Raw genomic sequence first — 26,843 nt, 5'->3', positions numbered from 1 at the left:
ATCAAGAGTTCAACGGTCCTACAAACATGCTCTGACATGAAAATCCTGATTGTCTGCCAACCCTTGCCTCAGCTTGGTAGTGTTATAAAATCACAAACTCCATAGTTAAGGATCCAAGATACATTGCATTCTAAGGCTGACATTTATCGCTGCTCTAATTTCCAAAGAAATGCTTGCCTGCCACAGGGGGGTGGCATTGTTTGAGGTGGTCCAGAAAAGCTCCATATATGACACTTCAAAAAGTAAGGAGTACCATTTTTAAGGATTCTTATCTTTTTCCAGTGCCATCTTAAAACCAACTTGAACTGGTATTATGAGCATTGGTGACTCTCTAGGCCAGTGGTTTTCAACCTGTGATCCACAGACTGTTGTGGGTCTGCAGACTATGTCTAAGATTTCCAAAAAGGTCCACGCCTCCATTCGAGATTTTTAGGGATCCGCAAATGAAAAAAACGTTGAAAACCCCTGCTCTAGACCATAAGGAGAAACAGAACTTAATTGACATATGCAGCACCATTAATGAAAAAGTTGCTTAGGGGTCAAATCGAGCTTGTCACCACTTCAATGGAAGAACTAAGCCCTACCATTCTGAGCACCGCTATGTTAGAGAGCACTGGCTGAGAGTCACATGCAGCTTATAAAGTCTGCAGAAGTCCCAGACTCCCTACATATGTCCTCCAAATTGTATTTTACCAATTTTTCCAAGCTTCAAGGGTGTAAAAAAATCTCAACAAACCTAACAAGTTGTCATACAAAATTGTTAGAGTTGAATATAGCTAAATCTGAAGCATTAGAACAATTCAGTTAATAAAAAACCTCAACATCTGAATGAAGAAAAACTGGAACCACGGTTAAAAATGTTGGAAATAAAGGAAGCTAGAAGACAGTCTAAGTAGTTCATAGAATGCAAGCCTTTGTTAGCTCAATGTGGCAGAGGTCTTTGCTGTAGATTTACAGATTCTACTTCCGCTCGGTATCATGCAGAGGTCAATATGGTTCTACATGATGGAAATTCGTTTTTTTTTAATTTGCCTTTTAGAAGGTTTGAAAAAGTTAAATTTAAAACCTATGTTAAAAGAACATGCACAGAATGAGGCTGGGGTCCTTGTTGGGGAAAAACATAAAATCACAGAACTATAGGGCTGGAAGGGACCTTGAGAGCTCATCTATTGCAGCCTCTTGCACTGAGGCAGGACCAAGTATACCGAGACCATCCTTGGCACAACTAACCTGCTCTTACAAACCTCCAATGATGGGAATTCCACAGCCTCCCTTGGAAGCCTATTCCAGTGTTTAACTATCCTAATTGTTAGAAAGTTTTTTCTAATTTCTAACCTAAATCTCCCTTGCTGCAGATTAAGCCAATTATTTCCTGCCCTACCTTCAGTGGGCATGGAGAAAAATAGATCACTGTCCTCTTTATAACAGCCCTTCTCATATCTGAAGACTTCACATGTCCTCCTCAGGTTTCAGAGTAGCAGCCGTGTTAGTCTGTATTCGCAAAAAGAAAAAAAGAGTACTTGTGGCACCTTAGAGACTAACAAATTTATTTGAGCGTAAGCTTTCGTGAGCATAAGCTTTCATCTGATGAAGTGAGCTGTAGCTCACGAAAGCTTATGCTCAAATAAATTTGTTAGTCTCTAAGGTGCCACAAGTACTCCTTTTCTTTTTATGTCCTTCTCAGTCTTCTTTTTTTTAAACATGCCTTTTAAAAAAAAAATCTTTAGTTATAGGTCATGATACACTTTTTATCATATTTTGCTCTCCTCTGTACTCTCTCAAATTTTTCCACCTCTTTCTTGAAATATGGAACCCAAAATTGGACACACTACACTAGCTGAGGCCTCACCAATGCCAAGTAGAGTGGGACAATTATCTCTTGTGTCTTACAAATGACACTTGTTGGGTTTTTTGTTCCTAAATGTAGTACACTGCATTTGTCTTCACTGAATTTCATCTTGGTGATTTCAGACCTATTCTCCAATTTGGAGGACAGAATTAGAATTCAAAATGACCTTGACAAAGTGCTTGCAACCCCTCCTAGCTTGGTGTCTGCATATTTTATATGCATCTTCTTTACTTCACTATCCAAGTCACTAATAACAGACCCCAGTAAAGTCCTCCCAGTAAACAGCATCTAATCATAATTGGGAATACTCAAGTTTCAAATGATAGCTCATGAGGGTCATTCCAAAAGTAAATAGAGTTGTGTGGAAAGGGCCAGAGTTAAAGTTGATGCTGGGCTCTTAACTGTGAGCCTTTGATTCTTGTCTTTTTCTATTGTTCCAGTGAAACTGTAAAAGAATAAAAAGTCTGGATAGGTGCTGACTTCTTGCTCACTGAGTGCTGGGCTACATGCCTAGCATTAGCACAGACAGATACAACCCAAACCTGGTTCCTCTCTGATTCCGAGATCCTACCAGAAGAATTGTTGCTCTTACTGAGGATGGAGCCTTCACATATGAAAGCCAAAGTCAGTACTGAGACAAAATAAGAGACATGCAGGACCACTAGGCTTCTACACTTTGATAGAGCATTCCAAAATTAATCACTTTATTTTGTTATTATTCCATCCTCCATTTGATGAACTGAAAGCACTTTATCAACATTAATTAAGCCTCATAATCCCCCGCTACTGTGAGGTGAATCCATTTTCCCCAAAAGTAAGATACCAAGACACTAAATGGGAAGAAGTGGATTATCTTCTGAGCTGTTCCTTGCCAAAGTGAACCCTTCTTAAAATGCAAATCTGAAAGAATTTGCTATTTGCAAAGGAGTTGTTTGTGATTTGTCCAAGAATAGCACTAGACCATTTCAGATCCTCAATTTAGCAGTGACTCAGCTATGGTCTCTAAAGAGAATGTATATGACAGGCAGTCAGCATTGTCCAACAGCTGACTGGCTGAGTTATCTAGTGACTGGGAAAGTCTGCTACTTTTCAAAAAGCTGCTTTAACTTAAACATACTCCTTATTGTAATAAATGCTCACATAATTAATTGGGAAAACAAATCAAAGCCCTCTTCTAATTCAGAAAGCTGACTTTTCCTTACTGACAACTGAAAACTCAAATCTTTGGCAAGATTAATCAGACCGCTGTAGAGGCACAGGAGCTAGCGAACAGAGCTGTCAACAGGGGAGTTTCAGTGGGCGTTTGTAAGGGGAGTTTGTCTTGTGCTGCTTGTTTGGGGTTTGTTTTTGCTGTGGGTGGGGTTGTTTTGGGGTGGTTTGTGTTTCCCAGATTAACAGGATTTAGTGGGAAGGCTATGACAGATACAGAGGCAGCAGTGGGAGTGACCCATGTAGTGGAAGACACAATGAAGATGAGTGGATGTGGAAGCTGTGGTATGTACATGATCCTGGAGGGGGCACCTGGTAAGAGTTTTGTCTCCATGAAATGCTGTCTGATAGAGCTGATGGAAGTAAAGATCCGAGGTTTGGAGATGCAGCTGGAAAGTCTGGTTGAGTTTAGAAAGGGGTTTGAGCAGATTATGGAGCAAAGACATGAGGTATCTGAAGGGAAAAGCTCAGACTTGCAGATGAAATCAGGACTGAGGAATTCTGAGGGGAGACTGGGTAAGGAAAGTGGTCAGTGGAAGCAAGTGACTAAAAGAACCAGGCAGAGGAAAAGACGGGCTAGTGAAGGAGAAACAGAGCTCAAGAACAGGTTTGCAGAGTTGGAAAATGAAGAAGGGGCTCAGCAGGTAGTCACTGAAGGTGGAAGGGCAAGGAAGAAGAGAAAAGCGGCTAGTCCTAAAGGAAAAGGGGAAGGGTCAATGCAGGCTACACCAAATATGAGCTTCAGGATACAGGATGGGTTGAAGAGGATTACAAGGGAGAATAGAAATGGAAAGAACTTGCAGCCAGAGGGAACAGGGGATAGACTGGAGAATAGCACCGTCACCAGGAAAAGGCAGGTCTGTGTGAGCAGGGACTCTTTACTGAAAAGAATAGACAGGCCTGTAACCAGAGCTGATCCAGAGAATAGAAGGGTGTGCTGTCTTCCAGGTGCTAAGATATGGGATGTAGACCTGAGGTTGAAAAGGATCCTAAAGGGAGATGGAAAGAATCCCCTAATTATCCTTCATGTGGGAACAAATGATACAGCTAGATTCTCACTGGAACGTATGAAGGGAGACTATGCTAGGCTGGGGAAGACACTTAAGGAAATTGAGGCTCAGGTGATCTTTAGTGGGATTCTGCCTGTTCCTAGAGAAGGGCAACAAAGGTGTGACAAGATGATGACTATCAACAGATGGCTTAGGCAGTGGTGCTATAAGGAGGGCTTTGGGATGTATGGCCACTGGGAGGCATTCATGGACAGAGGACAGTTCTCTTGGGATGGACTTCATCTGAATAGGGAAGGAAATAGACTTCTAGGATGGAGGTTGGCACAACTGATTAAGAGAGCTTTAAACTAGGAATTTGGGGGAGATGGTTGGGAGATGTCCAGGTAATCTCCATGCCGGATTTTAGCATTGAGAGGGAAGAAAACAAAGTAAGAAAGGATACAGCCGTGGGTAGGAGAATGTATATAAGGAGGAAGGGCAGCGTGGATACCAGTCTAATAGGTTCTACTGGCTGTAGAATGACCGTGCCTAATCGGATACAGAACGCGAGCGAGGCCAAACAGCAAGATGTTTGTACCCCAGTGCGAGGAGCCTGGGTAACAAAATGGAGGAACTAGAGCTACTGGTGCAGGAAGGGAAACCAGATATTACAGGTATAACAGAGACCTGGTGGCATAGGAGTCGTGACTGGAGTACGGGTATCGAAGGGCATGTGCTGTTTAGGAAAGACAGAAATAAAGGTAGAGGTGGTGGAGTAACATTGTCTATCAAGGATGAGGTAGAATGTAAAGAAATAAGAAGCGATGGAATGAATAAGACAGAGTTCGTCTGGGCAAAAATTACATTGGGGAAGAAAACGACTAGAGCCTCCCCTGGGATAGTGCTTGGGGTGTGCTATAGACCGCCGGGATCTGATTTGGATATAGATAGAGTCCTCTTTAACGTTTTTAATGAAGTAAAAACTAATGGAAACTGAGTGATCATGGGAGACTTTAACATCCCAGATATAGACTGGAGGACGAGTGCTAGTAATAATAATAGGGCTCAGATTTTCCTAGATGCGACAGCTGATGGATTCCTTCATAATGTAGTTGCTGAACCGACTAGAGGGGATGCCATAGATTTGGTTTTGGTGAGTAGTGAGGCCCTCATAGAAGAAATGGTTGTAGGGGACAATCTTGGTTCAAGTGATCATGAGCTAATTCAGTTCAAACTAAATGGAAGGATTAAAAAAAATAAATCAGCGACTAGGGTTTTTGATTTCAAAAGGGCTGACTTTCAAAAATTAAGGACATTAGTTAGGGAAGTGGATTGGACTGAAGAACTCATGGATCTAAAGGCAGAGGAGGCCTGGGATTACTTTAAATCAAAGCTGCAGAAGCTATCAGAATCCTGCATCCCAAGAAAGGGGAAAAAATTCATAGGCAGGAGTTGTAGACCAAGCTGGATGAGCAAGCATCTGAGAGAGGTGATTAAGAAAAAGCAGAAAGCATACAGAGAGTGGAAGATGGGAGGGATCAGCAAGGAAAGCTACCTTATTGAGGTCAGAACATGTAGGGATAAAGTGAGACAGGCTAAAAGTCAAGTAGAGTTGGACCTTGCAAAGTACAAGGTTCTATAGCCATATAAATAAGAAGAAAACAAAGAAAGAAGAAGTGGGACGGCTAAACACTGAGGATGGAGTGGAGGTCAAGGATAATCTAGGCATGGCCCGATATCTAAACAAATACTTTGCCTCAGTCTTTAATAAGGATAAAGAGGATCTTAGGGATAATAGTAGCATGACAAATGGGAATGAGGATATGGAGGTAGATATTACCATATCTGAGGTAGAAGCGAAACTCTAACATCTTAATGGGACTAAATCGGGAGACCCAGATAATCTTCATCCAAGAATATTAAAGGAATTGGCACAGGAAATTGCAAGCCCATTAGCACGAATTTTTAATGAATCTCTAAACTCAGAGGTTGCACCATATGATTGGAGAATTGCTATCATAGTTCCTATTTTTAAGAAAGGAAAAAAAAAGTGATCCAGGTAACTACAGGCCTGTTAGTTTGACATCTGTAGTATGCAAGGTCTTGGAAAAAATTTTGAAGGAGAAAGTAGTTAAGGACATTGACGTCAATGGTAAATGGGACAAAATACAACACGGTTTTACAAAAGGTAGATCGTGCCAGACCAACCTGATCTCCTTCTTTGAGAAAGTAACAGATTTTTTAGACAAAGGAAACGTAGTGGATCTAAGTAAGGTGTTTGATACCGTGCCACCGTGGAAGACGCCCTGGAGGTTTTTCATCTTCCTCTGTAGCATGGGGCATGGGTCATTTGCTGGAGGATTCTCTGCACCTTGAAGTCCTCAAATCGTGGTTTAAAGACTTCAATAGCTCAGATATAGGAGAGAGGTTTTTCGCAGGAGTGGGTGGGTGAGATTCTGTGGCCTGCGTTGTGCAGGTCGGACTAGATGATCATAATGGTCCCTTCCGACCTTAATATCTATGAATCTATGAAAAGAGCAATAGTCTATATTGTCAAGCCTCACCAGAACATACATTACTGATAAAATGCCTTTATCATGTTCTTTAAATTCAGTAGGCCTTAGCAAATAAAATAATAAAAGCTTTGCAATCTTGTGACAGCATCTGATAGCAGACCAAGGTATATAACTGTGAACCTTGTTTAACAAAATCAGATTTTCCCAAGACGTGCTTTGGGGAGATGAAAGGCAAGTTTTTTCCATATACTTTCTCCCTTGGGAATTCTCCAGGATTTCTCTTGCAATAGTAGTTAATATTTGCTGTGGTTGTATAAGAAAAACCCTACAGAAATAAAGAGCAATGACTTGGAGACGACCCAATAATTAGGTCATGTATTCAATTAGCTTTCATGCTTAACTAGTTACTCGTCAGGAAATGCTCAGCCTTTGATGTACACTAGGCAGCACACCAGTTAATTAGGACGAGGGAAGCAACACAAGGAGAGTGAAACTTCAGAAACCGTATCAAAGTCCAGAGATATCTAATGATGGCTACAACAGCATCAACAACAAACTACATGCAGAAAGGGGTAAATGATGTGGCTTCAAATATCTTGGCTGCATTAACTTTAAAATTAAGACAACTGTTTGGCAGGGGATCAGAAGAGACAAAGAAGAAACCTGGGTTGGTTAGAGGCTATGTCTAACACTTGGAGCTGGGGTGCAATTCCCAGTGCACGCAGACATACTCGCACTAACTCTCATTGAGCGAGCACGCTAAACATAGTAGTGTAGCCACAGTAGCATGGGCAGCAGCGAGCCGCGGCATTGGGTAGCTGCCCTGAGTACACTCTGCCTGGTCCCAGTGGGAACATACTTAGGGCAGCTAGCCCGTGCTGCCGCTTGCCAGTGCCCATGCTATCGTGGCTACACTACCATTTTTAGCATGTTAGCTCCATGAGAGTTAGCACGAGCATGTCTGGGCGAGCTGGGAATCAGGCCCAACTCCAGCTGCAGACATACTCGGAAAAGCATCTCTGTTTCCTCTGAGGCATGGCACAAAAAATATGCAATTTTTAAGTACTATATGAGCAACTGCTTCCCCTCCCCTAACTCCCCAAAGACCTTGATTCATTGGTAGATGCCAGTTCCAAGAGACAAAGCACATCATGACACTGGCTACAAAAATCTTCCCTGAAAAATGGTACAGTTAAGTGCAATGGCAGACAGATGCTATTGAAGAATCTCTCTCCTGGGCACAGGTCACTTAGAAAAGATTAAATGTCAACTATTTTAAATTATTGTAATTGACACTTCCATTTTATGTATTCAGTGTAGTTGTAACTGTGTCGGTCCCAGGATATTAGAGAGACAAGGCGGATGAGGTAGAATCTTTTATTGGACCAACTTCTGTTGGTGAGAGAGACAAGCTTTTGAGCCACACAGACCTGAGAGCTCTGTGTGGCTCAAAAGCTTCTCTTTCACCAACAGAAATTAGTCCAATAAAAGATATTACCTCACTCCTAACTTGTCGCTTCCTGTAACACTTAACATAAACAGGCAATGCATACCTGGGATTAGCACTTGATTTCCCAATTCCCTCAGGCCACTGTTCTACTATAATTTCAATAATGAGTGCTGGAGTCTACCCCTTCGATCCTGACACCCCTTCCTTACCCATCTCTCTATTCCCCCTGGTCTTGCCACCCACTTGAGCTCAATGACAAGAGGACACAAGCCACTAAATGTATATTTATAAAATTTATACAGGCCAAATGGAGTGTAAAGGGCCATAACATTTCTAGATCTCTCAGACAAGTGAGTCCAGAGATCTCATTGTCTGCCCTTTAATAAACCACAGTAACAAAAGTAATGGAGAATCTACATGGGAACAGCATAAGGCAATGGACCTGAAGACATTGGGCAGCAACATTGTGTCTTCAGCATTCAGTAATACTGAACAACAGATAGTCCTTAATTATTATTAAAAAGAGAAGGAAGATGCAGAGTTGTTCTTGAATGCCAAAATTTGGCCTAGGCAACCCTTCCCAATGCCACTATTAAGAACAAGTTTTATCTTCTGCCTTCCAGGTCCTCTGAACTCAGCCACACTTCTGCCCTGATTAACACTCTTGGCTGCCACAGGCAATTCCTCCTCCACTGGAGGTCAGTCAGATGTGGTTCTAATAAATATTCAATACAGATCCCTCAGCATCAAAATATCTCCATGCTGTTACCGAAGATAAATATCTCAAAGAAATGAGGGGAGAGAAAGGGGGAATCAGGAAGGAAGGTGATTACATTGTAGCACCTGAACCAGAAAAATTAATATTGTGCTCAATGATTTCCACATGTTTGTTTAACTCAGGGTTAAAAGCAGGTGGAAAACAACTTTTTTTTATTTGCAGTGACTGGGTTTTGAGGCCCTTCATTATCATGAGGAGTATGAAAGGCCCTCATAGCTCTTGGCTTCACAAAGCAGAAAGAGGGGGGATACATGTTCCACAGATGACAAGCCACCCAATTTAGTGTGATTGAATCGCAGAGACAGATTAACATCTCCCACTCCCTACAATCATTCAGGCAGTTTATTACATGATATAGAAACAATGCTGAACTCAATACAAGAAAAGCCTTTAAATGGAAACACCCAAATTATGTCTATCAGTTGCAGCAGTATAAGTCTCTGTGCAAAGGCAGAGATGCCACCATAACAACGTAGCAGGACCCCAGCTTTCTCCCTCTCCCAAATCAATGCAGACTGTGAAAAAAACATTTTTAACTACCATTGCCATAGTCCTTTATACAAACGCACTTTCACTGAAGGAATAAAACCACATTTTTTTACAACTAGCCTTTCCCTGTTACTCATTCCGCAGCTAGTTTTATTAAATGTGCTCTGGCTGGGTTGACGAACACTGACCTTGTGACACACACCTAACCTCAGATGAGGAATCTTCCTATTGTATTTCACCTCCATGGCCTGGAACTTGATCCTTTTGCCAGGCCAATTCCTTTACCACATTTATACAAAAAACTCCTTTTGTTTTTGATACACATTTCATAACCATACGGGAAGCCTAAAATTCCTTCTTACCTGTAAGAGGTTAAGAAGCTCAAATAACCTGGTTGGCACCTGACCAAAGGAACCAATGGGGACAAAAGATACTTTCAAACCAGGGGAGGGGCTTTGTTTTGGGTTCTTTGCTTCTGTGTTCGTTCGCTCTTGGGATTAAGAGGGACCGGACATCAATCCATGTCCTCCAAACCATTCTGAACCAGTGTCTCATATTAAAGAAATTGTAAGTACAGCCAGGCAAGGCGTATTAGTTTATCTTTGTTTTCTCAACTTGTGAATTTTCCCTTTGCTGGAGGGAAGTTTATCCCTGTTTTGGTTTAACTTTGAAACTAAGGCTAGAGGGGGTTCCTCTATGTTTTGTGCATCTTTTGTTACCTTGTAAAGTTATCTTCCAACCTGATTTTACAGAAGGGATTTTTGCCTTTTCTTTTTTTTTAAATAAAATTCTTCTTCTAAGAACTGATTGATTTTTTTTTTTTGGCGTCCAAAGATCCAGGGATTTGGGTCTGTGTTCACTTTGTAACCAATTGGTTAGGATATTATTCTCAAGCCTCCCCCGGAAAGGGGGTGTAAGGGCTTGGGGGGATATTTTGGGGGAACAGGAACTCCAAGTGGTCCTTTCCCTGATTCTTTGTCTAAATCACTTGGTGGTGGCAGCGTACTGTTCAAGGACAAGGTGGAATTTGTGCCTTGGGAAAGTTTTTAACCTAAGCTGGTAAAAATAAGTTTAGGGGGTCTTGCATGTGGGTTCCCACCTCTGTACCCCAGAGTTCAGAGTGAGGAAGGAACCCTGACACACACTAAATCTACTTATTTGCTGGACTCTTTTTGAAGCAAAGTCTGCTACAGCTGGAATACAAGGAGAGGCTGCTGCTCACACACGTTTCCACTGTGAGAGAGAAGAGTCGGCTGGGGAGCTCTGGCATTCTCCCAGCCGACTAACAGAGTAATGAAGCATGAGGCTGGACAGCATGATGATTGCAGCTCATCTGCACACTTTTTTCAGTGTACTCACTTGAAACAGTTCGCTCGCTGAGCGCTTCACACCATTACACCTTTCACTGGCTCGCTTCCAAGGCTCAAGCAGCGCGGGCCAATGTCTACTCACTTCGCAGAGATAGGAGTGCTTGTTTAGAAAGCACACACACTCAGGCTCTGCGCTCTAACAATGATTGTAGAATATTCACTGAACCGTGGTGCCACTCCAGTTAGCCTGAAAGTACAGGAAATACCCAGACTCAAATGCACATCCCATTTAATTTTTTTTCTGAAATCTGTACATTAAGTTAGTGATAATGAACTATGGCAGATGGAAGTCCGCAATCCACAAAACTGATACAGAGGCAATGCAACCTTTCCTCTCTCTTGCACCCACACGCTCAGATACCTCTATCCCTGTCCATCATGACTCAACCCCGTTCCAGTGGGTCCAACTGTGGAGAAAAAGGTTAGTTTAATTTCAATCCTTGCTCCTTGCATCCGAGTCTGTCAAGTAAGGGGCTGCTCTTTCCAACTGCAGTACAGGTTGTATTATTGCCCACAGCTAACCGCGTTGAGAATACCAAGCACACACACAATTTTAAGTGTACTTGTGGCACCTTAGAGACTAACCAATTTGAGCATAAGCTTTCGTGAGCTACAGCTCACTTCATCGGATCAGTTGGCATGAGCGACACCTTACTTGACAGACTCAGAGGCAAGGAGCAAGGACTGAAATTAAACTAACCTTTTTCTCCACAGTTGGACCCACTGGAACAGGGTTGAGTCATGATGGACAGGGATAGAGATATCTGAGCGTGTGGGTGCATCCGATGAAGTGAGCTGTAGCTCACGAAAGCTTATGCTCAAATAAATTGGTTAGTCTCTAAGGTGCCACAAGTCCTCCTTTTCTTTTTGCGAATACAGACTAACAGGGCTGTTACTCTGAAACCTGATTTTAAGTGTGGAGCTAAAAAATGCTAAACTTCCAGAGAGAGCCAAAAAACAGTAACCACAAGCTACATAAAAAAAATTCTGTTATTTTCCATAGGCTATTATATTGCAGTGCAATTGTTAAAAAGGAGTTTGATGTTCGACTGTCCAGAAGTTTAATATAGGATTTGTTCAGTGACTTGCAATCACAAAGCCCAGTAGTGCACCCTCTCTCTTTGAGATCGGACAATGAACTGAAGAGCTTTCGCTTTTATGGTCTCTGTTGCATCAGCATGATCAAAATGAATATTGGTTATCTTAATGCCTTCGTTTTGGTGATCAAAGTAAAACACAAACACAATTCTCATAGTCCACAGAATACACACTACTACTGTTGGATGAGACGAGATGCTTCAAGTCAATGTAACAAAAGAGGTGTCTAAGGGTATGGCTACACTCGAAACTTCAAAGCGCTGCCGGGGGGAGCGCTCCCGTGGCATCGCTTTGAAGCGCGAGTGTGGTCGTGCGCCAGCGTTGGGAGAGAGCTCTCCCAGCGCTCCTGGTACTCCACCTCCACGAGGGGATTAGCTCCCAGCGCTAGGGCACTGTTTACACTGGCGCTTTACAGCGCTGTAACTTCCTGTGCTTGGGGGTGTTTTTTCCACACTCCTGAGCGAGAAAGGTGCAGCACTGTAAAGCGCCAATGTCGTCAGAGCCTAAAGCTGGCTAGCGTTACTGCAACTTTAGAGTCACTGCCTAGAAAAGCTTGTGGGCCCAGGAGGAAAAAAGTGAGGAAGTCTGGATCAAGTACACAGATGAACTGCATAGGAAACAAGGAGAGTTCCTAAATCAGTTCTGCTCATTGAATTTTCACACACTCCCCTACCAAAAAAAGAAAAAGATGGGGATTTTATATTCCAGGTGAATAAAAAGAAAGTGAACCAAGTTTGACTTTCCTCACTTATTCTTTGTGATTGCCAACCTGTAAGTTAACAGGCTCACAGACTTTTTCATAATGTAGTCTACTTCTGAGTCCCAAGACTATATCTCCATTAACTCCCTTCCCATTGACAGTCAACATTAACCTCTGTGTGGCAACTTCAAAAGCAATGGCAGGAAACAAGGAAAACACCCAGAACCATGTCACTAGCCAGCTCTCCATTGCTCATCCACAGCAGGTGCCTTTTCCAGACGCACCGCGAACCACTAAGCTAACACATTTTTGGTTTATTTATTCAATCACACGGCATTTTTTAAAAATAAACATTTTGGTAGACTCTCAAAGTGGTACAGTTATTTTATTTACAAACAATTATTTTTGCCATGGCCGCTAAGTGTATCAAATAAAAAAGAATGTCAAAGTTAAATAATCCACCCTCAAACAATGGCACTAAAATCTCACTCCAGCATGACTGTTTCCCATACATAATAAACCAAGTGTTAGCACCTTCATAAACCAAACTTAACTCAAAAAACAAAGCAAAACAGAAAAAACAAGAATAAAAAGCCACACACAAGCACAGAATAAAATTTAGATATATCACCAGTAAAATGCAATCACCTCAGGAATAAAGAGCAGCAATCAAGATACAGGAATTCCTCACTTAACGTTGTAGTTACATTCCTGAAAAATGCGACTTTAAGTGAAACGATGTTAAGCGAATCCAATTTCCCCATAAGAATTAATGTAAATGAGGCGGTTGGGTTCCAGGGAAATTTTTTTCACCAGACAAAAGACTACATAAACATACATACACACACACACACAGAGAGAGAGAGACATATGTATATATTCATACATACACACACACAGGCACACAGTGTAAGTTTTAAACAAACAATTTAATACTGGTACACAGTGATGATGATTGTGAAGCTCAGTTGAGGGGGAGGAGTCGGAGGGTGGGATATTTCCTAGGGAATGCCTTACTACCAAATGATGAACTAGCAATTGGCTGAGCCCTCAAGGGTTAACTCTCATACTCTACAAGGCAGCAGAAAAGGAGGGAGGGCAGACAGAGACAGACACACAACCCTGTGTGTCTTTGAGAGATAGAGATGCGCATTTCCCCTTTAAGTATGAAGAATGGGGTCAGAAGTACACTGCTTTGTTAATTGGATCACCAAGCTGAGACTGGACAGCAACCCCCTCCATCCATATGTCCCTCCTGCTCTATGGAAGATGGGGTAAGCCGGGTGCAGGAGCAGGGGGGAGGGGGACACCCTGACATTAGCCCCCATCTTCTTCCCCTCCCCCCACACACAGCAAGCAGGAGTCTTGGGGAGCAACTCCAAGGCAGAGGGCAGGAGCAGCACATGACAGTGGTGGGGAGGGACAGCTGAACTGCCGGCAATGGATAGCCTGCTGGGCAGCTGCTGCACAGGGAACTTAGGAGAGCGGGGAGCTAATAGAGGGGCTGCCGGTCCACCCTGGTTCCAACCACCACCAGCTAGCTGCAACGGGCTGCTCTTCCTGCAAGCAGTGGACAAAGCAGGCGGCTCCCAAACCACGTTACAAGGGAGCATTGCACAACTAAAATGAGAAATGTTCCCTAATTGATCAGCAACGTAACAATGAAACAACATTAACCGGGACGACTTTAAGTGAGGAGTTCCTGTACTGAAAATCTATGAAGAAAGAAATTTTGCCCCAGAACACTGGGGCAGCAAACCCTTTCCTCGTCCTACAAATACCGCCATGGGATCTTTAGAGTGCATACAGAGCAGAAAGGACCTCAGTCAGAAGAACAAAGAGATGGGTCACCTTCTGGAATTGGAACTAGAGGAGTCCAAGTGTTGCAAACATGATACTAAGATCAGTACACCAACCTTCACAAAGTCGGTTTGCCTTAATAATTCCATCTCCTTCTTGCTTCTGAGGCCCTAAATTATAACAAATCTGGCCAACAAGCTGGTCAACACCAACTCCAAAGGGGCCACTCTTGGACAATATCCTCAAGAAGTATGCTGATAAATTGCACAGGGTTCCGAGGAGAGTCACAAGAATGATTAAAGGACTAAAGATTGAAGTCTTTAAACCACGATTTGAGGACTTCAATAACTCAGACATAGGTGAGAGGTTTATTGCAGGAGTGGGTGGATGAGATTCTGTGGCTTGCATTGTGCAGGAGGTCAGACTAGATTATCATAATGGTCCCTTCTGACCTTAATATCTATGAGTCTATGAGACTAGAAAACATGCCTTATAGTGACAGACTCAAGGAGTTCAATCTATTTAGCTTAATATAGAGAAGACTAAAGGGTGACTTGATTAGTCTGTATGTATCTACATAGGAAACAGATATTTAATATAATGGACTGTTCAGTCTAGCAGAAAAAGGTATAAAATTGAAACTAGACAAATTCAAACTGGAAATAAAGTGTAAGTTGTTAACAGTGAGGATCAGGGGAACGTGATCGTTCCCCTCTATTCAACATTGGTGAGGCCTCATCTGGAGTACTGTGTCCAGTTTTGGGCCCCACACTTCAAGAAGGATGTGGAAAAATTGGAAAGAGTCCAGCGGAGGGCAATAAAAATGATTAGGGGACTGGAACACATGACTTATGACGAGAGGCTGAGGGAACTGGGATTGTTTAGTCTGCAGAAGAGAAGAATGAGGGGGGATTTGATAGCTGCTTTCAACTACCTGAAAGGGGGTTCCAAAGAGGATAGATCTAGACTGTTCTCAGTGGTAGCTGATGACAGAATAAGGAGTAATGGTCTCAAGTTGCAGTGGGGGAAGTTTAGGCTGTATATTAGGAAAAACTTGTTCACTAGGAGGGTGGTGAAACACTGGAATGCGTTACCTAGGGAGGCGGTGGAATCTCCTTCCTGAGATATTTTTAAGGTCAGGCTTGACAAAGCCCTGGCTGGGATGATTTAGTTGGGGATTGGTCCTGCTTTGAGCAGGGGGTTGAACTAGATGACCTCCTGAGGTCCCTTCCAACCCTGATATTCTATGATTCTATGATAATTAACCATTGGGACAATTTACCAAGGCTCATGGTGAATCCTCCACCACTTGATTTTTAAATCAAGATTGGATGTTTTTCCAAAAGATGTCCTCTAGGAATTATTTGGGGGGGGAAGTTCTACGGCCAATGCTATGCAGGATGTCAGACTAGCTGAACATGACAATCCCTTCTGGCCTTGGAGTCTATGAGAGCACTCTTCCCTGTTTGATCAAGCTTACTGCCTCTGCTGTACGTTCATCATTGCCAGGGAGTACGAGGGAATTGCACACGCTCCTGAATTTCAGCCTTCCAGATGGCTGTGCAAAGCCCTACTAGTATATAGCTGTAGCATTTTAGGGTACTCAGCACAGTAGTAATGAGTGCCACACTGCACGCACACACACACACAAAAGTTCTTAAAAGGTCAAATTGCTCAGTCTAGTTATGATAAGGTAGCGCGGACAGATGAGATTTCATCTTCTGTGGGTCACTAATGTGACGCAGTGGCAGTACAGGAATGTGAAGAATTATTTTAAACTAGGTTTGTCAACCTGACCTTTATTCAGGAACACTTGTTAAACATCACTTTTTGGCCTGTAGGGAGTTGAGGAAGTTACTGTGTGGGAATAAAGTATGGTATTGCAGAAGCGTCTGGTTCAGGAGCACAATTCAGAGTCTCTGAATAGTGACTATACTGCAGAATCGCAGAGCATTGTTAAAACAAGGGTGAAATTCAAACAAAACATATATTGGAGCCAACATTATTCTGAGTATTCTGAGCAGTTTGGAGTTAAAAGACAAAAAAGTATTAAAAACCACAGTCAATCAAATAGAAAAAAAATCTAAATTCATGCAAATTTAATGAGCATATGCTGCAAACTACTTCACATCAGATCCTGAATTATGTAAACTGTGTGCCATCCAGCCTACAATTTTGCCTCTGGCTACACATCCTCATTTACAATTTGTCACAAATACATACACAATATGAAGTAAGCAGACCTCAGTGTCCAGGGAAGGATAGAATCCAGGCAGCTGAAGAGCTGATCATTACAACCAGAGCAAGGGGTGATATTCAGCACCCTTATGAGAACCTGTCAGTGACCACGGGAAGACTTTTTACAATGCAGTTTCTGTGTAATGCTCCATGCTTAACAGCCAAACTACAATGGGGAATTAGTGCTTTTTATACCCAGGCAGTTCTAGCCCGATTCAGGGGAGTCCAGCCAAGAGGTTACAGAAAAACATTTGTGTTCTCTCATGCAAGGTCATCAGAAAAGGAATACTAAATTGTAAAGCGTGACTGTAGCAAGCTGCCCTTCTATCTCACCCTCCCACATGACCCCCTCTGCTACACAATCATCTATCTCTGTCACAAAAATTCTTCAGAACCTTTAAACAAGAACTCAAGCCTCAGGCTGTGCTTAGATGGACTTCCAATTTTTGATTCATGTAGCAGTAGGCTCTGTACAGAAGGGGGCCACAGTAGCGTCTGCATATTTGTGAAACTCATCACTGCAGTAGTGCTGTCAACAATTAGATGTCTATTGTTCCCACGTTACTGCATGCTTGACTATGTCTCGATTTTTCACACAGGGAACTAAGCTAAAGGAAGTTCATCCCTTTTGCACTGCATGATGGATTTTCCTGGTGTATATGCACTGTTGCCAACACCAATCATCATCTCACTCAGCAAAATTGAAACCTTCACCACACTCTGCCATCACACATAGGCCGAGGTGTAATTGACTATTCCCTATCATTACTTTTATGATGGTGGCAGTACCCTGTGAGGGGAAGGAAGGGAAGAACACATACAGATAGATACCGTTTAAGTTTGATCAGTTTCTCTCATCTAAATATTTTTTACTGAGTACATGAAGAATTTGTAAAGTAAACCTATCAAGTATTTTGCTCCAGGAAAGGAGGGTGGCAGTGTATAGAAAAGGCTGCTTTTTCCCCAATTCATTTTTTTCACCACCACCTAAATTATCTCCATCCTGAACTGCCAACATTCTAATTTGTGACGAAAATTCTTCGGAGAGAGAAATTCTTCACTGTACGCCCGCAGCTTTGTAATCTCCTACTCCCTTTTCCCAATAAAACTTTCATTTGAGACTTGCAATGAAATGACTGAAATGTTATTTAACCTCAGTATTTTGCAGATGAAACAACGGCTGAAGTGTTTTTCCCCTCCTGCAGCATACAAATTTATATAGCTACACAGCAATAAAGCAAAAGTCTTAAATTTAATCAGAAGAAATACTTCAAGCAATGGCAAACTGATAAATTATTTAGGAAGGGGCTCAATAAGACCTGGCAAGGAAATATGTACCAGACACAGCCTGGAAGCAACCAGAAACAAATAGAATTTTCAAGCTTGCCCCTCTTCAGGATTTCTGCCTAATGTATTTGTATTTTTTTCAGACCAATAATTTCCTAGACATTGATTCAAACAACATCCTATGAAGGACATCAGACAAACAAGACTGCACTGGCAGTGATGTCCTGTGATAATTCTTGGATGATAAATCTTAAGAACTGTACTGGGAAGATGATCCTAGGTGTTCAGTGGTCAGCATACAGTTAATTAGCACTATTTATGCCTGCACTATATGAAAGATATCAACAGGTGTTTCCTAGTTCACACAGGCAGCTCCACAAAGCTAGCTCTCTCAGAAGGTTTTAATGACCTGGCCTTATTTCAGTTTGCCAAATTTTTCCCTTTCCAAGTCTTCTTTCCTCCCCCAAATCTCCAGCCATGTCAAAAACCGCAAAAGAGACAAAACTAGATCTATTAATATTTACATCAAAGATCTAGGAAATTCAATAATGTTCCTATTGTTTTATTGCAGATGTTACATCAAGTTCGCTTTATTACTGCAGAAAACTCAAGAGCCCTGTAGAGTGCAATAAAGTGGTACGTGTTTAGCTTTGCAATGTTTCAAAGGGCTGTGATTTACTTTTAAGAGCCAGGCACCTTGCACACAAACATCTGAGCTCAGTAATTGCCTCATGTTTTGTGCAAACTCTACAAGGCAGCATGAGGTCTTCCCACACACAGAGTACCTGCTGCTACAGAGGCCTGTTCACCAGTCTCCAGTACCATGGGCTCAGTTATGAAAACAGCATAGACACGTTTGTTTTTACTGTGCACCAAGGTGTTTTACTGGTCTACTGTTAGATTCCACACAGTATATTATGAGTTTTACATCAGATGTGTTCTAGAGCATTAATTTCCCCAATTACTGTTGAAATGGAAGATACCTGACGTGACCTGTACTATGAAAATTTAAAATTCCATTACTTAATAAATGCAGAGACCAGATGGGTGAGGTAATATCTTTTATTGGACCAACTTCTTCTGGTAAAAGAGAGAAAATGTAATAAATGCAATCATGTGTAATAACCAGTGTCACTCATTACAACTATTTTGATGTTTCACACACAGGGCATACTCTTGTCAGTACTCAGGAGGACCTTGTAGTCAAACCTGTCTCTCACTCCAGATGGCACACCCCTTTTAAGTAACCTTATAATACTACAAGTTACATAAGAGCTCAAAGAAAACAGTTAAAGGAAGAGGCCTATGAAATTGGGTTTTCTGTGCAACACAAAAATTATGAAACCCTTTACCTGAAAAAGGGGAATCAAAAGAGAAAGTTTCCAGTATACCCAAAATGAAAATGTAAAAAGAAAATTAACCTGTCTTAAATACATTTTGAGTTACAACTAAGACAGGGCCCTCAAACAAATACCTATTAAAAGAATGAAATGCTGATGCAAAAACACACATCCATTTAATACTTAACTAAAAACAGTTGTATAGAGAAAGTGATCTGTAGATCTGGCTGTTCACTCCCAGCCCGTCACCATGAAATAATAGGAAAATTAAACGCTATTAACAGGTAGAGACTGTTCTGAATAGATTAATTATCTCTGCTCAAATGTTACTGTTTCTCTGGCTTTGAGACAGAAAATGTAGGAACTATGATAATGGATTGAAAGGCTGCCTAGTTTCACTATACCTTCTACATCCTCTACTAAACTTGTCACTTTTCTTTAGTGTATCAGAAAAGGTAGACTGTGGGCAATAACTTTGCTCTTCTGACACAATGGAATTCTCTACAATAAGGGTAAAGATCTTCTGTGCTGGAGACTACTTACATGGGGGCTGCTCTAAGACTGTGGAATGAACCAGCCCAAGAATGAATGACTGTCACAAACCTCACCATCTTCCACTGCAGGTGCAAGGTGCATTTCTTTGACTTTGCCTTCTCTAACACACACACACACACACAGCAACCTGTATATTTAATATCAAAAACCACCCTACCAAAAACGCTACCAAAATAAAACTGCATACACTTCTTCGCTTGGGGGAACAATGGGCATGTCTACACTGCAATTAGACACCAAAAGCTGACCTTGACAGCTGACTCAGGGCATGGGCTCAGGGGCTGTTTAATTGCAGTGTAGACTTCTGGGCTTGGGTTGAAGCCCAGACTCTAAGATCCTGTGAGGTAGGATGGTCCCAGAGCTCAGGCGGCAGCCCCAGCCCTGAAGTCCAAATTGGAATTAAACAGCCCCACAACCTAAGCCCAAGTCAACAGGCACAGGCTAGCCAAGAGAGTTTTTAATTGCAGTGTAGACATACCCAATGAGAGAACACATGCCATGTGACAGATGTTTAATTGCATTACTTAATGCACTACTGAAAGGCATTCACGTACTATGGTGATGAGTGTGGTATGAGAACCTATGGAGGACAGAACAAGATGGAACAGGACTCCTACAGCAACTGTACTCCAAGGGAACCATTTCTGCTCCAATGGAAGAATACCCTCACCACGAAAGCCAAGCTAGATAAAGGTACTAAAAAACTTAACAGATACCTACCTATCACCTTGAACAAAGACCTTACAAAGAACAAAAATGTCTTCAGGAAGAGATGCCTGCCATGAAAACAGCAAGACTGGGTGCCTCATGGCTCAAGGACCAAACAAAAAACAAAATGTATTATCTATATTGATTTTATAAATTATATAGAAATAATTAATTATGAAACATCCTCATGTCAACGCATAACCAATTAGATTTTAACTAGAATGACTGATTAAAACTACCTGAGGGCATTTCTAAAACCAAGGCAAAGTCCTTCTCAGCAAGCATCGCTGCTTTGAGTGGAACAAAATACCAAAGACATTTTCCAGATTTCAAGACATGCTCCTAAACCATCCACTCATGCTCAAATAAATTGGTTAGTCTCTAAGGTGCCACAAGTACTCCTTTTCTTTTTGCGAATACAGACTAACTCGGCTGTTACTCTGAAACCATCCACTGATGAAGATTTCAGCCAAAAAAAAATAAAAACAGTAGATTGATTTTGTACATGAAACAATAAGATTGGCAGTATAGCAGGCAGGAAGCACAGCAGTCCCCTCATAAGTTATATGAACCTCAAAGATGCTGATCAAAATATTGAAAATATGAGTTAAAAGGAAAAGATGAAACAATAACCATGAAGGACTAAGTTCACAAACATAAGGAAATAAAACAATTTCAACCACCAGTATAAGATATAAAGCACAACATAAATTTTAGTCAAACCCAACTGGTAAAGCTGCTTCTCCTCTGAACAAACCAGGTCACATAAAATGCATTTCATATTGAGAAGTTAATGTGTAACAATGACAATGTGCTCAATGCTGTACAGTACATAAGGAGGAAGATATTTTGCCCCAAATAGTTCACAGTCTAACATAAGACATGTAGAAAAGGACATGGACAGGACAAACTAGGAAATTAATGATGCTGGGGATAACTCAATAGGTTTTAAAATTTTATTTTTTTAAAAATTAAATGATACACTTCCATCCTCATGAGCCTTAATGAGGCTCCTAAAATGTTGAGCACTGAAATATCAGGAAGCGAAGAAATTTACCCAAGGTTCAAAAGTGATTTTAAAGTAAGGAATGAAAAGACAGCTGCAAGCTGCTGGCTATTTGTCACCTGCTTTATGCCATTATGATCAAATCTTCATTACATTTTCATTTCTAAAATATATGCCTGCCATACATTAGGCCAGTGATTCTCAACCCACAGCCCACTTGCGGACCAATCAGTACACAGCTGCGGCCCACGTGACACCCTCAGAGCCAGGTAAGTAGGTAGGTGGGGGGGGGGGGGGGGGGGGGGGGGAGAGAGAGAGAGAGAGAGAGAGAGAGAGAGTGTGTGTGTGTGTGTGTGTGTATATATATTATACACACACACACTAGTGTGGGATGCATCCCACATAACACTAAGAGCTGCATATGCGGCACACAGTGGTAAACAGGTTAAGAACCACTGCATTAGGAGGCAGAGTTAACAGTCAGTGACTGAACCCTAAAAGTACCTCTCAGCAAAATCAGGAACATATATTAGCTACAGGCCTTACAAGATTATTAGTTTGTTCCACCCAAAACATTAAGAAATGGAATGTGTATCTCTTGGCTCCCACTTAGTAGTGCGAGCCAAGAGATACACATTCCAAGTAGCTGAGGTTGCAGAAATGTACCAAGAACATTTTCATTACAGAAAAGAGACCATGATCTGGTAAAAAAAAAAATTAATAAATATATCAAATGTAGCATCTAGAGTTTGAACAATTACCCCTGCCATGGTTAAACAAAGCATTAGCCAAGAGCAGTGGTTCCCAAACTTGTTCCACCGCTTGTGCAGGGAAAGCCCCTGGCGGGCCGGGCCAGTTTGTTTACCAGCCGTGTCCACAGGTTCGGCTGATCACGGCTGCGGTTCGCTGCTCCAGGCCAATGGGAGCTGCTGGAAGCGGCGCGGGCTGAGGGACATACTGGCTGCCGCTTTCAGCAGCTCCCATTGGCCTGGAGCAGCGAACCGCGGCCACTGGGAGCCACGATCAGCCAAACCTGCGGCCGCGGCAGGTAAACAAACCGGCCTGGCCCGCCAGAGGCTTTCCCTGCCCTAGTGGCTGAACAAGTTTGGGAACCACTGCCAGGAGCGACATGAAGCATAAAGCTAACTGAGTTTGAGAGCCTGCAAGCATCTATCCACGAGCATGGACAGGCAAGCAATGGAGGCTGCGAGATCACTAAGTTATATAATAGATGCATAACTTCCTTTTTAACCTAAGCCAGTTTATCCCATAATAGTATCGGGTATGCAGGGACAGGTACTGTGGGGAAAGTCAAGAACAAATACACGCACTTACCCTGGGCTGCCAGTTTTCATACTGCTTTTGTAAATTTGCACCAATGGTTTCCAGAGCTTTTTGAGGACCCATTGACAGAGGATCTAGAAATAGAAAACATAAATGAGTATTTTTGATCACTACTAAATTGCCTGCTTTTACACAAGGCAAAAAAAAATAAATAAATAAAAATCCATTTCAATGAGTATTTGACTCCATAACCCAACTTCACTTACTCCAGGCTAGGTTTCTGTCAAGTTCAATATGAACTCAGATGGCAAAATTAATGGTCTGGGTAGTCACTATTTGTGCAGAAGTATGGTCTACAACCTTTCAGAAGTGGTGTGCTGAGTCTTCATTTATTCACTCTAATTTAAGGTTTCACATGCCAGTAATACATTTTAATGGTTTTAGAAGGTATCTTTCTATAAGTCTATAATATATAACTAAACTATTGTTGTATGTAAAGTAAATAAGGTTTTTAAAATGTTTAAGAAGCTTCATTTAAAATTAAATTAAAATGCAGATCTTATCAGTTTAGTGTGATCCTTGCCCTTGCTGAGTTTTCCAATGTCTGGCACCTATTTGGATACTGTAAGCTGCACACAGGCTTCTGAGTGATCAGTTGTTAACTGGCTCCGAGAGGGACAGAGGACAGATTTCATGTGTGAAAATACCTGTTCACGCAGGTATGTAGATCCAAATGCTGAAAGCATTGCAAACGCAATTTTCTTCGAACAGTTAAATTTCGCTGGCATAGACCTCCAGCAGGTCAGAACAGACTTGGATGCCCACAATTCTGAGCTTTTTAACTGAATGGCCTGCATTTTGAAATCTTCAACACCCATCCACTGCAATACAGACAAATCCAAGTCGCTTTCTTTGAACTTTTCAGGTTTAATTAGAAAAGAAAGCATTGGGCCAAATCGTTGGAAATCTGTAAGAAAATCCCGATTCCAGTTCCTGCATGTACATTCTAATCTCATCGTTCAACGCAGCGCGCTGTTCCACGTGGCATGATCGTGAGGTAAGCAGCAAATCAGGACTTAAAAATATCCCAGTAGAGTGGCGCTGGAACAATTTTTAAGGTGGGTGTGAACTGCGCCCCCTCTTGCCCCTGTCTGCACCCCTCACTGCCCCAGGCTGGGGCCAGTGGGCCACAGCTGGGGGCAGCTGCAGAGCCCCAGGTCGGCGGCCAGGACTCCAGGCTGGCAGCAGAGCCCCCTGGACTGGTGGCCGGGACCTGGGGCCGGCAGCAGGCTGAGCGGGGCCGGTGGACAGAACCCCAGTTGGCAGGGGGCCGGCGGCTGGTAATCCAGGCCAGCAGCATAGCCCCTGGGACCGGTGGCCAGGACCCGGGCAGTGTGAGTGCCACTGAAAATCAGCTCGCATGCTGCCTTCGGCACACGTGCCATAAGTTGCCTACCCCTGGTCTACAACCTTTTTAAGAGAGAGAATAAAGTTTTCCTCACTTTAAGCCTCCTGGCTAGTGCATGTAATAAAATATTTTCATGATAGTCTAAGACAGGCTTCTTCCATGATTCAAGATATTTATTTTAAAGGTAAAACCATCAGTTTCAAATTCATTCACAAAGTTTTTCACCATAGTTACCTAAGGGCAGTATCCATAGGAATTGACCCCAGGTTTATCTACTGTTATACAGAATTGAAGAGCAGCACTGTCTGCAATAACTTGCAATAGGAACATTTTTTCCTCAAAGTGGGAAGTCAAAATCTTCTTAGGAAAAATGTGAGGTGTAACTTTAGGTTTTTAAATATTAAATCTTTGAATATTAAATAAGAGCCAACAACAAAAAATACACCAATCTTGGGGGTAAGGGAGGGGAACAATGGCAGTGAGAGGACCTAGATTTTATATTAATACTCAGAAAAGGTTTATTAACAGAGATTTGGTTAACTCCTTTTTAAAGCTTTTTATACTTTTGAGCACAAAGTTCATCTCCGTAGACACTGTTCCAATATACTTGGCAATTTCAGCTGCTGTTTATCTGCTTTACTCAAAGCCCATGGCCGTGTAACTGGCCACAATGAGTATCAAGAATCTAGAAGCTAGTACTGGCCAGTTTAATGTAGAATCTTGTTGATTCAAAAAGCAAGGTTCATAAAACTGATGAAGTCATATTAGTGTTTTCTTTAGCATAAATACTCCATTGCATACCTCCAGCACCAGAATTTCATAACACCACTTTATAAAGTATGGGGGAAGCTAAAGGGTTTTTTTTTATGGTTACTGAGATTTTCTTACCAGACCAAAAGCTTTTTCTGGCATATGGCTTCTAACAGCAAAAACAACTAACTAGATGTTAAGAAAGTGACATAGCCCCTATCACAGCAGCAGCATCTGTGGACATCAAGTGCACCCTCCACCAACAAGATGATCGAGCAATCCATAACCAGATGGCACACTGTTTGTTCTTGAGCTCCCCAGGGGAAGGATGGGGAGCTCAGGAAGCCCCACCAGTAAAGATGTAAGTTAAACCACCTGCAATTACAACATCTCCTGTTATAACAAGAAGGATCTTCCGATTCATATGATTGTTCTGAGGGGCATACACAATCTGATCTAGAGAGACAAGGAGATGCAGATCTGAGTTGTCTATCTGCCAAGAAATGCGCCATAGATCCAAAATATAGTCCCATATCACTTGTTGCCATTGTTCCCTAGAAAGGTTGCGTCCAACATACCGTTTGTGTTAAGGAAAAGTTAGCACGTGACTCCATTTTGGTTTGGGGCCCACCATTGTTTAAATGCCAGCACATCATACACCAGGAGGAGTGATCCTTAGATACTGAATCCCTGTGAAAATCCTCCTCCTTGTCTCCAGCCTGCCTTGACTCCCAGTATCTGGTTTTTGTCAGTCTCTAACTCCCTGTCTCTTGGACTTGATGTGAGGCCTCCCATCCTGATAATAAAGGTTACTGATGCATGGCTTTAGGACCATGCTGTGTAATTAACATACTGGTATAGCACGAGGAACGCACCAAGCAGGGATAGGTGGTAGATAAGACAAGGGTTTGTTTATTGGCTAAGGTTTCCAATGCACGAGGGCAACATGCTTTGCTAAAAAGTATATAACCTTTGTATAATCTGTATTTAGGGTCCCCTCCTGGCTAGCAGGGGGGCACCACTCTCGAGCGTAATAAACTTAGTGTCTTTTGGGAACTCTGCAGTTGTGGACTTTGTTTATGTGCCTCAACCTAGATTCGAACTGTGCGTGTCCTACCAGGTGTAATACGCAGCATTTGTGTGCGTGTCCTCTCAGGTGTAATTCGTAACATTTGAGAGGCTCAACTATTTCAGTAAAAGGGCATCTGACGTCAGCCCCAGTGTTTTCGATATGGCTTTGAGATGAAATTGTGAAGTAAGCTGTTTGAACAATTGCCTGCACACAATAATGTGGCCAGGGCTCTGCCTTCACATTTAACCACCAGGGGGAGCAATGTTAGCCGTGAGTGGAAGGTAGGAGACTGGAACTGTCCACATCGCAAAAGTAAGGATACAAAGGGCAGGGTTGATTGAGTCCAACTAGCCACAATGACTACTGGAGCCCCAGACTGCGGCACAGTATTCAACAGGTGCAATAATGAGGATATGGTAGATATCTATAAGGGTGCAGCACTGAAGCCCCAGGAGTAGCTGGCAAGCCCACGGAGCAATGCGAATCTCAACTGGATTTTAGCACATCTTCTCGTTGTGTTATTGAAAGGACAGAGAGCAGTCAGGCTTCATCCCCAAATAAGTAGGGTACAGTTCAAAAATGATTGGCTGATTGTTCAGAAGGATCTGTAGCTGTAAATAAGCTAATCTGCTAGTGAGATGGAAAGCACATTTAGGTTCTGTCACCACTTCAAATAATACTTGGCCAAGATGTCAAGGTCAAATAGCAAGCAGGACTCTAGCTGCTCAAAGCTCTTTCTGGCTATTGCCAGGCAGATGTCAACAGTGTACACAAACAGTTGCCAAGGTGGGCAGCAGGGTAGCTGTATATACCAAAAATCAACACTAACGTTTAAATATACCTTTTTTTCTTCATAAAAAGGTTTATTTCTTAGGCATTTTGGGAGATGAATCATTAATCCTTTTGCAAGCACTGAGATTTTAGAAGAGATGCAAAGAGAAGAAAAT

General features: G+C 42.2%; 1 protein-coding gene across 6 annotated transcripts in view; it reads right to left on the bottom strand.

The window, feature by feature from the left end:
* The window catches only part of RPTOR (regulatory associated protein of MTOR complex 1), a 313,806-nt gene that overhangs the window by 240,013 nt on the left and 46,950 nt on the right, over nucleotides 1-26,843 (bottom strand). For all 6 annotated transcript variants that reach the window (XM_073312077.2, XM_073312081.2, XM_073312080.2 and 3 more), the window contains exon 3: nucleotides 22,718-22,800. In XM_073312077.2, the coding sequence (XP_073168178.1) occupies nucleotides 22,718-22,800 (83 nt within the window). The remainder of the gene's footprint in view (nucleotides 1-22,717; nucleotides 22,801-26,843) is intronic.

This window comes from Lepidochelys kempii, chromosome 14 (assembly GCF_965140285.1).
Source record: "Lepidochelys kempii isolate rLepKem1 chromosome 14, rLepKem1.hap1, whole genome shotgun sequence".
NCBI lineage: Eukaryota > Metazoa > Chordata > Testudines > Cheloniidae > Lepidochelys > Lepidochelys kempii.
Note: the sequence above shows the minus strand (reverse complement) of the source record. Positions and strands in the feature narration are given on the sequence as shown.